Source organism: Alosa sapidissima, chromosome 12 (genome assembly GCF_018492685.1).
Source record: "Alosa sapidissima isolate fAloSap1 chromosome 12, fAloSap1.pri, whole genome shotgun sequence".
Taxonomy (NCBI): Eukaryota; Metazoa; Chordata; class Actinopteri; order Clupeiformes; family Clupeidae; genus Alosa; species Alosa sapidissima.
In genome coordinates, this window is record NC_055968.1 from 4531774 (window position 1) to 4549273 (window position 17500).

Below are 17500 nucleotides of genomic sequence, written 5' to 3' on the forward strand. Positions count from 1 at the left end.
TTATGATGGATTCTGTGACATTCCTGGGGAGTTATGGGGTGTTGGGAGTGGAACTGAGGCTGAAGCTTAGGCATGCCTCAGCCGGGGTTGATGGGAAATGAAGTCTCGGGTCAGCCACAGTAGGGGCTCCCAACGATAGACGCCCAACACACGTGAGGCCATTATCCGGCTGTCTTCAGTAAATAAACACCTCCAGAAATCTGCTTTCTAGAGCTTTCTGACCTCATTCCAAATACCCCCCATAAACACACACTTACCCCAACCCTCTACTCTCTCAGAACCTCCTTACTGCTGTTCCTAGGTCCTTGTTTGAAACATATGCGCTCTTTTTGGTATGAGTATATGTAAAGTGTAAAACTACAGACTTTTATCAACTCCAGCATTTCAAGACCAGAGGAGCATTTGGCCTCCTTGTCGTCACATCCATTCAAGAGCAGTGTTCGATGGGCACGGTATGGGAAACACTTCTGTGGACACATTTTTTTTTTTCCAGCGAGGGGATTCTTATTAGGCAAGTGGCTTGCTCCATCTGTCAGTCTGTCTGCATGCCTGTCTGTCTCTCAGGCTGTCACTCTCTCCCTCCCAGTCCATTTTCCCCCTTAAGCAGGGTCCTAAACAGATCCAGGCCTCCCCCCACATCATCACTCACTGTTCCCCCACTCCCCAGGCACTGTGTCTACGCAGGCACACACGTATGAAGTGTTGCCTGGAATCTGCGGACGTTTTGGTCAAAAACAATTTGTCCGCACTTCCAGTGCCTGGAAAGAGTAGATGACACATTAATCAAACAGTATCACAAGGTCTCTCCCTCACACGGTCTCTCTGAAGTGTTTCTTTGTTCCACATTTTCGTTTTAATTGTCGACCGCTCCTTGCAGCTGTAGGATACTGATGTATTGACAGCCTTTGACAGAGCCTAGCCGTGAGTTGTCGATCCTGAGTGCCAATTTGAATACCAACAGCCATTCCCAAGGAAACTGAATTTGGGTTTTCTGAACACTCTTGTCCCAAAACATGGGCCAACATTCCAGATGTGGAGAGGCTGAGTCCAGAGACTGACAGTCAGTGGCGCTTCTCACTGGTGGTTGCTGCTGCCACTCCGTCTTTTTGGGGGCGTCTACGGAGGCCTCCGTGGTTAGTCAGGGAGAAAAAAGATACAGCACACACAGCAGGAGCATGCATCTCTGTGCTGTAGAAATAATGTTATTCTTTAATATAGTGGATCGCTCAAAAACTCCTTTTAACATTACCTCAGAAGAGGCAGTAGGTCTGCTGACATGTCAGACTTATTTTTATGCAAGCCCCAGATGGAACGCTTTTGGATTTCACTGGAATGTCACGCAGGGGTGTTCTCTCTCATTTTTCTCTGCCATATATATGCCATATATATTCTTTCTCCTTCTTTTTTTGTCTCTCTGTTCCTTTTCTCCTTCCCTCTCTCTCTCTCTCTCTCTCTCTCTCTCTCTCTCTCTCTCTCTCTCTCTCTCTCTCTCTCTCTCTCTCTGTTGCTGTATTAATCATCACATCTCGCCCTGAGGAATGTTGATGATTATTTTCCTAGTCTGCATCAGTAGTGCACTCACGAGGCCGTGCCCGCTGACTGACAGGGCGGTGTGTGGCGAGCCGAGCCGATGCCTCAGACAGCCCACTGGCACTGGCACGCGCCCCGCGCCGCCGCTTGGCAGCGCCTCTGTAGAACGTGGGTCTGGGGAGGAATAACACAGAAGGGACGGGGAAGGAAGGCCTGCCGTTTTTACTGGCAGCCCTGAGGAGCCCACAATCTGTTTCATCTCCCCATGACTGTCACACCACTGGGTCAGGTGACAAAGCCTCCCCTGCCGTCGGCCGGGGAGCCTCGTAAGCCTCCAGATGTTTTCCAGGCGGCCCCCGGCCAAGCCTCCCCGTACGTGCCATTCCCCGAACTGAAAGGGATTATCCAGCCACCCTTACGGAGCGAGAGGGAGGGTCGGGGTGAGAGACGGGTGTTTTTGGCATGTCCAGGCAGGGAATGCCAGATGCTTTATCTGCCCCCAGCTGGCACCAGATGCCCTTATTCAGGCTAAATGGCCTGCCGCCGGGTTTGTTGTGCCGTGTTGCGTTGGCGCTAATGGCGAGGTGAAGACCTGGGTCGGAGGGCGTTTGATCCCGCTGAGAGTAATCCAAGTGTCCTTTCAGTGCTTTCACTGAGGCAGGGTGTGCCAGCCACTGATGGGAGGGCTTAGGGCACACCTGACAGGTGTGGACCCAGGTGGCGCGCTGGCAGTCGAGTCCGGGGTGCGTAGGGCACGCTGCACCCTGATGAAAGACAGGCTCAATGCATGATGGGTAAGGCCGGAACTCTGCACGTCCAATTTAAGAGGATCTTCCTCAATCACTGTCAGGCCAAGGCCAATCACCACGCCTTAACTGGTTTAAGATGAGACGTGATTGATCTCCAGAGTCAGGCAGGCTTCCTGCATCACTCCCCTCCAATCAGTTAGGATTTCTCCCTGCGGAGATGAAGGGGAAAGATCCCCTTGAACAGTTGGACATTCCAATAGAACAACGGAGCAGATTTGGACTCCATCCCACGTCTCTCGTGATGCTTAAATCACAACGACATCCAAATCCAGTTGCATTAATGTTTGCATTCCACTTCCCATCTGCCCTGGATCTTATACCGTAGCACATGTGTGTGTGTGCATGTGTGTGTGCGCGTGTGTGTGCATGCATGTGTCTGTGTATTTGTGCATGCATGTACTATATGTTGTGTGTGTGTATATGTGTGGCTTTGTGTGTGTTGGGGCTGGAGGGGAGAGTTCCATTCTTACCAGTGTTCATGATGTACTGTATGCCTTTCCCCCTTCACCTGATCCCCCCACATACATCAAGACCCACACAGTGCTGGAGCAGCCTGCTCGATGTCAGTGGGTGGGGGTCAACGCATCGTCGACTTGACATGGAACGATTGCCTCCTTCCACCCAGGCCCGCCTGTCATGGGAAAATAAATGAGTTCTACAGTAGGTGGTAGGCGCTCGCCACAATCCGGAACATTCCACCGGAATCGGGTGCAACCCGAGCTGGCGTGAGATTGTGCCGCGTGAAGGCGAGGGTCATTAAACGGTAAGGCAATCTCCCGTTAGCGCGGCCCGCAGGCCGTCTGAGCAAACAGGCTGGTGGCGGCCCGGTGGCATCGGCCTGAAATGGACCCGCGGCCGGCTCACATGTCACCTGTGCAAGCCTGAGCCACGCTAATACAGCCGTCAGTCGCACTCTGGGCCCGGCGCCATATCACTGGATCTGTGGGTGTGTTTGTCTGTGACTATATAAGTGTGCCTGTGTGGAGGGGAATGTGTGTGAGTGCATATACATATATATATACTGTGTGTGTGTGTGTGTGTGTGTGTGTGTGTGATGCAAATATCTCCGTTTGTTGGCTGTGACCCCCTATAAAATGCTGTTGCTATGCTATGCCACCCCTTTTCTGAGGCAGGGAGCATGTCTTTGGAAACACATCACCACATTTGTGTTTAACTGTGTGTGTATGTGTAAGATGTGTAAGAGAGAGATGGTGTGTTGCTGGGTGTGTTTGACTGTGTGTGTATGTGTAAGATGTGTAAGAGAGAGATGGTGTGTTGCTGGGTGTGTTTCACTTTGTGTGTATGTATAAGATGTGTAAGAGAGAGATGGTGTGTTGCTGGGTGTGTTTGACTGTGTGTGTATGTGTAAGATGTGTAAGAGAGAGATGGTGTGTTGTTGGGTGCGCCTGTGTGTTCATGTGTACGTGCATCCATGTGAAGCCAGACATCAGCCTGAGCCCTGAGGCAGCTGGCCTTGAGAGCTTTGATCCCATGACATCCATCAAAGCATTCCTCCCAGTGACAGGACACAGCTCTCTTGTGTATGCCTGAGTCCTCTTCAGTGACTCATCAAAAGAGCAGCTAATATCAGAGTGATCCTCTCCATCTACTCGACTACTGCTGCCCAGAGACATGTAGTAGTGGCCTTATGGTCCAGTGGACGCGGACACACAGCGGTCACAAACAAGTGTGTGTGTGTGTGGGGGGGGGGGATTATGACTTCTACATAAACCAAAATCCCATATGCAACAAAAGTAAAATGAAAGAAATATAATGTGCTGGTTGAAGGTCATTGTATTCAGGAGTAGTGTGTGACACCGATGGGATAGTTCTCGTTTTATGCCCTGACCAGGACCAGGAGCAGGCCTCATCAGCATGTTTTTTTTCTCCCGGAGACGAGTCACCTAAGCCGTCCCTTGGCTAGCAGTGGCCTCTTTGCCTTATTATCATAGGCCAGCATACCATAGCATACTTATGAGGGGGTGGAGGTGGGGGTGGAGGAAGGGGCTGGGTGGTTGGGGTTGCAGGTTACTTGCCCTGGCAGCTTTGTTCCTGTCTGCTGTTTGTTGTGCTAATGTGAAGAGGCCCTTGTGTTACAGCCAGCGGTGGTTCAGCGGCTCAGTGCTTTTGCCTGGGTTCACTAGCCAGCTAGCCGGCCTCTCCCATTCCCTCCCATCCACTCGAGGCCTGGAGCAGCTCACTGGGACTCTCTTGGGCCAGGGCTGGGCTATCGCATTACCCTCCCCGACCTCCTCATGTTGAGCAGGGGGGAAGAGATGTTGGGTTACTGTGAGCTTACTTCCTCCAGTATGGTTCATTTGCCCCCCCTTCCCAGCCCCCCTTCCTCCGCCATGGTTCTTGGGCATCCAGGTGGACTGTGCTCTCTGTCTGTCTCTCAGTCACACGCCACTCTTTCCTTTCCCTCCAACCTCCCCTCCCGCACGTCCCCTGGTGCTTGTCCTCTCACTGGAATCAGGTTAAGCCGAGCAAATGGAGAAGTTGAACCTCTTTCTCTTTTTTCCCCTCTGTACTCCCTCCCTCCCTCCCTTCCTCTCTCTCTCTCTCTCCTCTCTCTCTCTCGCTCTCTCTTCCTCTCTTCTTCACTCTCTGTTCTCCCAGCTCACAGTGTCCACACACGGTCTCTACTCCCTCATTCGCTGACCCCTCATGTTCCCCACGCAGAGGTGGGAAAGTCATCTCTCTTTCCCATCGATCTTCCTTTTTCCAATCTCTCTCTCTCCTCTCTCTCTCTCTCTCCTCTCTCTCTCTCTCTCTCTCACTCTTTCTCTTCCAGCACCCCTGCCGTCCCTCAGCCCAGCTCACATCAGGGCACTGACAGTGAAGCGCGGCTCGGTCCAACATAAACTCCAGAGCTCCGACTTGGGACCGGAGCCCACCACAAAACACAGCAGTTTACGAGCAGCTTCATCAGCCTCGGACTCTCTTCTCCCCCCCGCATCGGACGTCTTTATTCTCGAGCAGGACACGCTCCAGCGTTGCGCCACAATCACATTTTCCACTCATGATGCAGTGCCCACTGTAATTGCGCTAATAATTCATTAGAGCAGGCCAGACTTGGTCCAGGGCCCCAGTTGAGATGGCTGAAGCTGTACGCAAGCCACAGCAAGAGAGACAGAAAGAGAAAGAGAGAGAGAGAGAGAGAGAGAGAGTGAGAGAGAGAGAGAAGAGAGAGAGAGAGAGAGAGAGAGAGAGAGAGAGAGAGAGTGAGAGAGAGAGAGAAAGAGAGAGAGAGAGAGAGAGAGAGAGAGAGAGAGAGAGAAAGACATTTTGTTTGGTACTTTTTCTGCATTTTCTGTATTCTTTTTACGATTGCCGGTTTTCCAGTGATGTGTTTAGACTTCTTATATTCCGGACTCCTGCCAGTGGTCCAGTACATGTCCAAAGATTCCAGCACATTCTGGAGGTGGGGGGACGGGGGGGCCTGTTATGGATCAACTAGTCAACGAAAATCCTCCTCCACACATAATGGGAATATCTCATGCTCCTCAGAGATGCTGTTTTATGTGCAGAACACCCTTCAATTTATGAAATTCCTCAACAAATTCGAGAGAGGAGGTAGAAATCTGCCCTAATAACAGTTTCAGAGAGCTCATACATCAATCTCACTCGCCGCATAAAAGCTGTAATTACACATTATGAACAAATCATACAATCATATTAGCTGCCATGCGTATCCACTCAAATTGAAATTCCCGTTTTATTTCGGTGTTTTTTTTCCCAGCGACCTGGCCTGGGGCCCTGGCTGTGCTAACTTTCTGTGGTGTGTAGGTGGATCTTCCAGTGCAGACCCCCTCATTCATACGCTATCCATCAGTGTAAACACAGCTCTGCAGGGCCGAGGAGCTGACAGCGGCACAGAGAGGGGCCGCCGCTGCATCTCTCGCGTGGCTGCCATCTTTAGTGTGGAGGACAGTAATACTATAATCCCAAAGTGGAAAAAGCTGTGTCAGAGTGCAGACTGGAGCTCCGTTCAACGCAGCTGCATGCTGAAGAGCTGATATGAATTCATCAGCCTGTGTGCGTTAAATGTGTTCTTATCAGACCTGTGGGCCTGAGGCCAGACAGCAACAGACGTGTTCCTGTTTTTCTTCTCCACTCCCTCTCTTTCTCTTTCTCTCTTTCTCTCTTTCTTTCTTTCTTTCTTTCTGATCAGCCTATTTTTAGGGTAGCATTAACAAATGGTCCTAATAAAAAACAGCCTTTGTTTTTGGGAAACACCAGAATGCTAATCTCAAAATTACCCCCAATTTTCCAGATATTTCTTGATTATCTAATGATGGGTTAGCTTGCAGATGTGCACTAATTGGAGGAAAAATGCTTTTCATCTTTTTTGATATTGCGCAAGAGCCCAAAACAAGCCCCCTCACCCTTGTTTCCCTGTCCACCCTTGTGTCTCTGTCCACATGGTCTTCCTCCTGTGTCCTGCTCTTCCTCCTGTGTCCTGCTCTTCCTTCTTTTTCTGCTCCTTTGTGTCTCTCTTTTGTCCCTCGTTCTGAAGCCCCAGCACATGAGGCCTCCCCCTCCCTGGTGTCTTTACCTGGCTGAGCCCTGGAGTGAGTCTGTTTGGGCAGCCGGTGGTCCGTGACAGCCGGTCACCCGTGACCGCGAGAGATGTGACCCTTTGTGGAGGGTCGGGGGAAGAGAAAGCAGGCGTGTGGGAGTCGTGGGAAACCGCAGGTATGCGCTCGACACGGAGACTCTGCAGAGCCCCTCTCACCATCGCTGCCCCTGGGCTCTGCCCGGTCAGCTCTCTACACAAAACGCTTTTTTGCACGACCACATAATATATATGTCCATGTACACTAAGTCATTCAGCATATGCTCTATCCATCCAAAGAAATGTACAGTTAGTATTTCCTGGACCAGAGCTTCCCATAGATGAACTCCCTGCGCTGCGCTCCTGTTAGCCCCACACGGCAGCCACGGCAGAGCAGTCGTGGAGCTCTGGCAGCGAGCGCTTTAATGATACGGTGTAAAAGCCAGTGGCGTTCGCCTGGCGTCGGGGCTGTGGATGCCAGATGGCAGCCCTCTCGGGGCAGGCGAGGCGAGGCTTGTTCCGAGGCTGGAGTGACCGCGCTGGCCAGAGCGGCGGGTAACATGAGCGGGAGGCAGGACACAGGCAAATGACATTTGCTGTCATCAGTGTGCTGGTTTAATAAGCCTGCTCTCTGCTTTATTCCCCCTCTGAGACCCAGGAGGCATTCAGACACCTGCCCCACTGTCAGCTGCCACGAGCACTGGCACACAGACACAACACACACACACACACACACACACACACACACACACACACACACACACACACACACACACACACAAAGTCTGTCGGTTCTGTATGGCATCTCAGACCTGGGACTAGCTGCGTCACACACACACACACCACACACACATTAGAAAACTACATACTGTACACAGACAAAAAGAAATACACATATTTATGCACACTTGCACACACATACACAACCAGCTTACTCCCAAATATATTGAGGAACTTGTGCAGAGTACACACACACACACACACACATACACAACACATGCACACACATATGTTCAGAGGTGATACATCAATTAGATCCTGTCTGCAACAGTACTATCTCCCTATAGCAGGTGTGTCATTGTGTGTGTATGTGTGTGTGTGTGTGTGTGTGTATGTGTGTGGGGTGTTATAGGCTCATTAGGGGCCCTGTGACTCTAAACACCGTGTGCGTTAAGTCCTGTATTAACACCCACTTAACACAGTCACGCCTCTCTGCTGCCTGCTCTCCCAGCCCCCTCAGAAAGAGAGCTTCTCCAGCCCTCTCCTCTCCTCTTCTCCTCAGCGCTCTCATGCCATCTTTTACTGCTCTCTGTCTCTCATTCTGTACTGCTCATTTCATTCCACACAAATCCAAACTGAACTGTGGTCATGGGAAAAGGGGAGCGTACTACAAGCACTGTAACAAATACAAAATGCAAGATGTTGCCATTAGCAAGCATTAACAGATAACAGCTGAAGATAATAATGAAATCCACGTTTTTTCCTTAAATTTGCATTTGTAATACTATGAGGCCGCATACAGTATAAACACATATACACCCTCACTGAAATGCAGCAAGCAATTTAGATAACCATCATTTAGAGCATAATTTGTTTTTTGCTGTTATGCTGTTTTCACAGAAAGCCGTTTGTATGTTGTGTGTTGGCCTCATACGCCTGCTGTGTGGAAGCCCAGTGTGTCTCCATGGGTTCCAGGCAGAACAGATGCGCCACTGAACCTCTGCATTGTTCTTTGGTTCAGTCAGTCCATCTCACTCTGTGCCTCACTCTTTAACTCTGGTCTGTTGCCCTGACTGAAAACACCAAAATATAACGAGTTAGGCGAAGGAAGATGAAACTAAAACGAGCACAGATGCTGGGCCCACCAGACCCTCAGATGTGGGCCCTTGGCTTTAACGGCCAGACTGCGCCCACACTGTCTGCCATTTGTCAATGTCACTCTCAGTTTTTAGTTCAGCTCTGTCCGTGGTCAGTTTTGATGCTGGAGGGGTCGTATGTTGCGCTCTCCCTCTCTCTCTCTCTCTCTCTCTCTCTCTCTCTCTCTCTCTCTCTCTCTCTCTCTCTCTCTCTCTCTCTCTCTCTCTCTCTCTCTCTCTCTCTCTCTCTCCCTCTCCCTCTCTCTTTCTCTGTCTTGCTTGTAAGAATAAGGGTGTGTGTTTATAGTGGAAATATCCAGTAACAGCACTCAGCTTGTCTGCACTCTACCTAAAGATCAGTGTCTGCGTCCTCTTTGAAACCACCATATGCCTTAACTCCTCATCTTGACAGTAATTAATGGCTACTGTGGTAAAGTAATTAGAGAGCGATCGAGTGAATGAGACAAGGAGAAGCCAGAAGACATCCCAATGTTCCCTTCTTTTGAAAATAAACAGACCTGATAATGAAATCATCTCTCTCTCTCTCTCTCTCTCTCTCTCTCTCTCTCTCTCTCTCTCTCTCTCTGTGTTCCTGCAACAGCAATGTAGGAAGTTTAGGATATTGCGGGCCCGCATAGGTGAGCGTGGCTGAGCTGATCTGGACCTCCCTGGTTCCGGCTCGGTCCTGTGGGTTCTGAGGTGTTAATCGTGTTTTGGATGGCAGAAGCAGCTGAAGAGATTGGATAACGAGTGAACGAGTGTGTGTGTGTGTGCCCACCACCATACAACACCCCCCCTTTTGAAAGCCTGTGCCAGCGGATCTCCGAGCCTGTCAGCACCCTTGCAATTTATCCTCCTCAGCAAGCGCAGGCAGCGGGGAGTCTGTGCGATCTATTACCCGAGTCCACCAGCACCGAGAGGCGCACTCTCAGCTTACAGTACAGTGAGAGGAGAGGAGAGGGAGCTGACCAGCGCTAGAGAGGACATGGAGTGAAGGAAGGAGCGAAGGGGAGAGAAAGAGAAGGACAGAAGCAGCGGAGAGGTGATGGACAGGAAAGAAGGGATGAGAGAAGAGGAGTGCAGTGAGGGAGAGAGAGAGAGCATGTCTGATAAAGACACGAGATAAAGAAATGTGAGAGAGAGAGGGCATGCAGGGGAGAGCAGAATGACAGACAGAGAAAGGTGGAGCACACGCCTGTCCATTTCCCTGTACATGATTGGCAGGGATGTACCATGACGGACAGAACAGAATTGGCCCGGAAAAAAAAATAAGACCCATCCAAGGATCAAAGAGCAAAATTCCATAAATGCCTGATCCGTGGAGCTGGGAGCACATCGCTCCGCAGCGGCTGTCATGTCGGGCAGGAGAGCAGTGGCCACAAGCACAAAGCCAGACTGACGGCGAGCAGAGCCCGAGGACACTCTTTGTTTATTGTCTGCTGTTGGGGGAGCAGTGGAATCTCTGGCCGGGGGACAGCCAAAGGACTCATTGTTAGCGGAGCATCACGGTCCGCTGGAATGAAGAGCTAAAATCTGTCATCACCTATTGATATTGGGCGGCTTCACGGCAATCTAATCCGGCCTGCACAGTAGTGGCTGATGCATCACGTCTGAGCGCTTTGTGAGGAAGCTCGTGCTTGTGCTGGAGGATTTAAGATGTGGCATTGATGCTGATTTTACTGAGCTGTAAAAGCTGCTCAAGGCCTTACTGATTCCACTTCACTCCATGGATTTCTCATTGGTAGCACACAGGACTGCATGAAGTCCATTTTAGAGAAGCTGGCTTCGGTCTCTTTGTTTAAGAGTCCACAAATCACATATTGCCTCTAGTGTTTCTCAAACACTTGGCCACGCAAAGGCTGTTTTTCACAGAGCGGGCCAAAACACCAGAACACGAGAACAGACTTGGATGTCTTTGAGCTGTGGCTTTCTCTTGATCACACAAATCTCTCCCTCTGTCTCCCTCAGGAGCTGACGTTCCCTCTGATCCCAACATGGTTGCGGCCTCTACCTGGAATGCCTCCAGTGGACCTCAGAAAGGTAAGAGCCATTTTGACTACAGTCAGCTACAGTCTCATACAAAAACACTGATCCTTTATTCTTCTTAGAAAACACATGTCCTTCCAACATTTTGTAATGCCAGAAAGGTTCATCTTTTAGAAAAGTCTTGTAGTAAAGCAGTTCAATGTCAAAAGTAAGACACAAATCATATTCTGCAAATGCACTTGGTGAATTTGAAGTAAGTTGTGGCTCAGATATACTGCTTTGTGCAGAAGGTGGTTAACTTAAGGTATCCTTAATCATGCAGACTGATTCCAAGATTAGGGTATGTTATGTCTGCACCAGGGATTGGCCCGTGATGGCTGGTTCTGACAGCATTCAGGGTCGTGATTGGCTCAGGGCCTATCAGCATGCATCGGTAGCAGGAAGTCAAAACGGTGAAGGAGCTTCATTATGTGAGTGACATCACCTCTGGCTCTCGCTGAGGCACCTGTGGGGGGAATTCCTACATGTTTCCATGGCACTGATGAGGTTCGCTGCCATGCACTTTATCGCCGTAGATACAGGGTTGACTGACAGCGCTGAAAGCCCTTGATTAGATCCAGTGGCATCTCCACAGATGTGCAGTTAAGCAGACGGCTGCCGCTGATGTTATGCTTCGGTCATATGTTGTGGTTTGAGTTTAGCCTCACTGTCTAGTGTAAAAACACTCACACTCTCACATACATAAAAAATACATATGAGGGGGTGTAGGGAGCATGCAGTCACAAACACATATGCTAACATACACACACACACACACAAACACACACACACATACATGCAATGCAATGCAATACAATACCTACTTACACATTTATGAGTTCTTGGCAGTGTCATTGCTGTCAAAACAGCTAAAGCTTTGGAGTTTCACCTTTGGCAGCCATGTCTGGAGCTTTAGACTACAGCATCCTCCTCGTGTTTTCTTAGCTGTGAACCTGCTCGCATATCTCTCCAGGGCCCCGGGCCTCAGAGCCAGCCACGTCTCTATCAGCCCGTCTGAACCCATGACTCAGTCCGGCCGGTCACCCGCGCTCGCTCTCGCTCTCTCACACGCCAGGAACGCAGCTCTGACGTGGGGGCTGATTGGAGCGCACTTGATGGGATGAATTACTTTCCCCTGCCCCATTTATTCCCGCTTTTGACCGGAACCCTGGGAAGTTCACGTCGAGCGGGGAGCGGGAATTATTTGGGAGCCGTCGGGCAATTTGCAAAATTAAAAATAGCTGATGGATGGGAGGCCGGACTTTCCAAGCGATTTGGTTACCTGACATTTAAAACTGTGAGCACAAAGGGGAAATGATGTATTTTTTCATCAAGCCCTTGGCCACACTCCCCGCCTGTGTACACTTTCCTCCGTCTGTCTGGACCGATCTGTCTAAATAACTGTTCACGCCTCTAAATCTCGCTTTTTTTCTCTCACTGTTATAACTGCAAGTAACTGAAAGGGATCCCTATAATGCTCTCTATAAGCGTGAAGTCATCGTTGTAAGTATTATCGTAGAAAATATGAAAGCATTACTGTCAACCAGTCAGGGATTTATCCTTCAGTTCCCTCTCAGGAACAGCAGCCAGGGAGGGCCAGGGAAAGCAACAGAGTGAACACACACAATATCCTCATTAAGGCAGTTAGAGAGACTCACCCAGGGTTAACTGGGATGAGTCACTGTTTAGATACACAACCCAGAGACGCAGCTAGTCCCAGGTCTGAGATGCCATACAGAACCGACAGACTGTGTGTGTGTGTGTGTGTGTGTGTGTGTGTGTGTGTGTGTGTGTGTGTGTGTGTGTGTGTGTGTGTGTGTGTTTAAGTTGAGCTGAGCATGTTGGGTCCTCTCCAGGAAGCTCTGCCAGGAACCAAAAGGTCAGCTACTAAGAAAGAGGAACTTTGGTGGCCCTGCGTTTGATCTGCTCCTAGAGACTGCTGAGGAGAGGCATGGGGAATCGATCAGACGAGGCCCTGAACTTTAATGTTGTCTGTACATCTGCCACAGTGTCCTACCCATTTGTCAGGATTAAGTGAGCACGATGCCTTCTCAAAATGACTAATGAAAACTCAGTCTTCATTTATTTATGTCATTTGGGCTGAAGAGAGAGAGAGAGAATCTCTGTTTTGCACATTTCCTACCAGACCACTTTCAGCAGAGCAGCCCAACACTTACTGCTCCTCAAAAGCTTAAAGGATCAGTTTCACCTCTACTCTTTCTCCAAGCAGTCGCAGGAAATAAGGGATGGAATCTAAAGCACAGACTGAATGCTCAAGGAAATGCATGCAGCATGCATGTTTATAGGGAAACAAAGCACATACACTGTGTAAATGACACTTTTGAGTTAAATGAAGACATCATCTCTGTATTCTTTTAGGTCTGCAAATTGATCTTGAACTCTTTGTGAGGTTTTATAGAGTGAGCATATGTAACCAGGAGCACCTATATGAATATGGAGTGATAGATATAGTCCCTCTGACTCTGTAGGGCCCATACGGTTGGAAGGTGTATCAGTGGACCACCATCGGGTGTTTCTCATAAGAGCCCTCATCTCATCTCTGGTTGGATCTGTGCAGGCCTGGGGAGGAGGGAACAAAGAGAGCCCTGTCCCTCCCACTCAGCTCCTATTAGGCAAACAGCAGAATTATCATGCCATTATCACGTCAGGCCTGCAAAGCAGCAGCAGGGGCTTCTTAAATAAACCCCCAGATGGCAAGAAATGTGTGTGTGTGTGTGTGTGTGTGTGTGTGTGTGTGTGTGTGTGTGTGTGTGTGTGTGTGTGTGTGTGTGTGTGTGTGTGGTTTTTTTGCGGTATACTGTACATTTGCTTTGGAGAGTCGCGATTCCTTCCAGAAGCATGTGCCTAAGCCATCAGCATGTCCAACAGCACTGCTACGTGGCTAAATTCAAATGCAAAGCTAACATCCGTTGGACATATCGGGAGCGTTTGTATATTGTTTCAAGAGACTGTTTGGACAGAGGGGATTAAAAGGGAGGGATGGAGGATATGAGCTCTGGAGGGGAGAGCTTCCTTCTTCCCTCTCTCACCCCCAACAGATGAAGGTGGGTGCTTTGGGAGAGGAAGAGGAAGGTGAGGACGAGAGTGCAAAGGCAGTAAGATACTATGAGGCACAGATGGTTGGGAATTCAAATGTAAACTCAGTTAATGCAAGTTAAAATGATGTCATTCATGAGACTGACAAATAAAAAAATGGGCGTGGTCAACTGAGGTCTACTGAGTCTACATGGTCTACTGAGATTTATTCCAATGCAAACTGTGAGTGAATGGTCAAGAAAGTTGCGAATCAGCTGTTCTGCTTGATCTTGATGCCACAGTCCTCTATTTTTCACAGTTTTGCCATTATTCTGGTTGTTTTATGGCATAGACTTATTTGAACCTTGTTGTCAAAAAAATCATGAAAGATCAACAAGTTAAACGTTTTAGGCTGTCTAAAAGGCTGATCTAAGCAGCTGTTATCCTTTTCAGCCTTTTTAATGGACTGTGATCATTTTCATACAAGGACTAGTTGAGTTGAATAGCTAATCACGCATAAGCCCTTTGGCGGGGAAGTGGAAGAGGAGAGGGCTCTACACAGTCTATATTTGTCAGATAAACCCTTCCTCCATGGGGACACGCCGGACAAATCTATATTCTAAGAGTCCAGTGTTTCGAGCATCAAGCACTGTACCTCCCACCCCTCCGCTAGGCAGAGTGTCCAGTAGGGAGGCTTGCTGCGTGCCAAGACAAACGTCCCCAAACTCGGCCAGCACCCCCACGACAAAGGAACGGGGTCACCAGCGTGCCGCAGTCACAAAAGCAAACAACAACATTTACCCTGTACTGCTGCTGGATTATTAGGGCTTTGCAGCCAGTTGACCCCAGGTCACAGAGTCTGTGGGCTCTGGCTCGGACTTGCTGGGAACCATGGTGGACAATCACTTGTTAAATCGGTCTGGAGTGATAACCCAAGACAAATAAAAAGTAGAATGTTTGAATACAGATACTGGGGTTACTATAGTAATGGAGGTCAGTACAAATAATTTTGTTAGACAGAACGCTTAAGCTGGAGTTAGTGAGATGTTCTCACCATGACTGATGGTTTTCAAGGAAAGGTGTGGACTTAACTGCCACACACACAACTTCTCCATTGTCTAAATAAGGCATTGCAGAAGTTGCATCCTCCTCAGAAGTTGTTCCTCAAATAAACAGGGAGAGAGTGGTGGAGAGGAGAGCAGGCCTGTGAGCCCAGCACAGTAGGCTTCTCTTTGTCTGGACTTATCAGATCAAACACATCCCCAGGACACTCCACGCCATGTTTATGCAAGGGACAGGCCAACCTTCACTGGAGATTTACACAGTGGAGAGACAAAAGAATCAGATAAAGCCTTTTTTCTCCTCTCTCTCTCTCCTTTTCCATCCTTTTCCCTCTCTCTCTCGTTCTCCCCACTATATCTCTGTCTCTCTCTCCTTCATTGTGTTGGTTCCATCTCTCTTGATTACTCCTGCATAACTTTGCTCTAGCACCCTTCCTCCACCCTACAAACACACACACATACACACACACGCACACACGCACACACACACACACACACACACACACACACACACACACACACACACACACACACACACACTCGTTCTTCTGGTCCTGTGTGAGATGTGTATGATGTTGTGGATGTTGATCCACAGCTGTGGGGCCTCAGGGCCTCTCCCTGTCCCGTCCACCCTGGCCCACCCCCACATCTCCCCACAGGGCAGAGGGACCTCATATACTTTTATTAATTCAACCGTCAAAGTCACATTCCACACATAGCTCCCTGCTTCATACTGCTCTCTCTCTCTCTCTCTCTCTCTCTCTCTCTCTGAGATGCACCCAGGACCGACATGAGGAATGACAAGAATCGCTTTGAGGAGAGCAAATGTTGATATATAGTTCAAATCTTATGGAAAGTGCATTGCTATATTATGGTGGCATACATAAATGAAATAAAACTCGGTCTGTATGTATACACAAGAGCAATAACACATTAGTTGAGACCTGCTCTATATTATGTTTAGAATCTATTTCTCAGCTGGACGTTTGTGTTGAAGGTTTCAGTAATGAATGCTGTTGCTTGGGTCAGCGCTGGGGAAGCCCACCTGCTGAATGACCGTGGAGGTAATGGAATACTGTGTGGAGGTGGGAGTGGCCCTCTGCAGGGGAAGAGGCCATGCTGAGAGGTAGTGGCCCTTTGACCCCTAGTTCCTGGATCAGCAGTGCAGGGTGCCGGGAGGACAGGGAACACTAAACTCAATTAGATCACATGACCCGATACAGGATGTCCCAGGAAACTCTTGACAGATATCGAAATTGGGATCTTTGTCAGCAGACGCACAGTCTCTCTCTCTCTCTCTCTCTCTCTCTCTCTCACTCTCTCTCTCTCTCTCTCTCTCTCTCTCTCTCTCTCTCTCTCTCTCTCTCTCTCTCTCTCTCTCCCGCCTCCATTCCTCCCTCTGAGCTGCCCTTTCTCTGTCTCCCTCTCTGTGTCCCTGTCTCTCTCTCACACACACACACGCATACACAAGCCCACCATCTGGTACTTTCCCTGAATTATTGTGGATATAAAATGTGTGTACATCAGTCCTTTCTCTCTCTCTCTCTCTCTCTCTCTCTCTCTCTCTCTCTCTCTCTTTCTCTCTCTCTCTATCTCTCTCTCTCTCTCTTTCGTCTCTTTCCCATCAGTTGCATATGGGAGTGCACAGATTCCCATAGATATCTTTGTTTGTGTTAGCCTGTGCGAGTGAGCTGTAGCGGGCCCTTCAAAGACTCCGTGGCCCTTGTGGAGACAATGTTTTGATGTGGGCCTCCTGGCAACACGATGCCTTCAGACTGGGGACAGAGGGGCAGGGGGGCAGGGGGGCTGGGGGAGGGGGGGGCACCGACATCAGAGCTTCTGTCTCCCCCTCTGGCGAGACACTGGGCCTGGTGAGAGAGGCTAATTATTCAGCACCACAGCGGCAACCACAGAATATCACATAAAGGATTGTGAAACGACAGTTAAAGTTGTTTGCAGCAACTGCTCACAGGCCACTTTTCTTCTTGTTTTCTCACACACACACACACATACACAAATGCTCAGACACAGTGGTATTCACACACACAAACACAAATATTCACACCAACTCACACTCACAGAGCAAGAGAGAGACAGAGAGAGAGAGGGCGAGGAGGAGAGAGAGAGTCCCACACTGTTGCTGTAGCTCTATGCAGGAAGGGTTTGTGCTGAGGATAGAGTGACAGTGGTGCCCGTAGCCAGCAGGTCTGCTTCAGCTCAAGAGTGAGCATCAGCAGAGAGTCTCTGACTGCCTGCATGTCTGCTGCACTAGGAGCCAAACTGGCCTCTCTCCTATGAAGCTGAAACTTTGCAGGATATTCAATTTGCAGAAAGCCCAGCAGCTGCTAAAAAGGGGATCTCGTTTGACTGTGGGAGACAGGCTACATAAAAAGGATGCACCATATGTGTTCAAAAGTGTGTATAGTTTAGGTACTCCACTGGACCTAATGCCGTCCGACAAGTAATGTGCTACCAGTGCACCAAAGCAATGCACCTCATATATGCAAAACAAGATATGATTGTACATGTTTTAGTGAAGCTCTTAGGCCAACTGTTTGCTGTGGAGCCTGAATGTTGTCTCCAGTGTGTCTGACATGGGAATTTGAGATAAGACTATTCATAAGG

At 49.2% G+C, this 17500-nt stretch overlaps 1 protein-coding gene across 1 annotated transcript in view; it reads left to right on the forward strand.

Annotated features, from left to right (window-relative positions):
• Positions 1–17500, forward strand: part of ror1 (receptor tyrosine kinase-like orphan receptor 1) — a 113019-nt gene that overhangs the window by 64761 nt on the left and 30758 nt on the right. The window contains exon 2 of the mRNA XM_042058045.1: positions 10722–10793. Within this exon, the coding sequence (XP_041913979.1) occupies positions 10722–10793 (72 nt within the window). The remainder of the gene's footprint in view (positions 1–10721; positions 10794–17500) is intronic.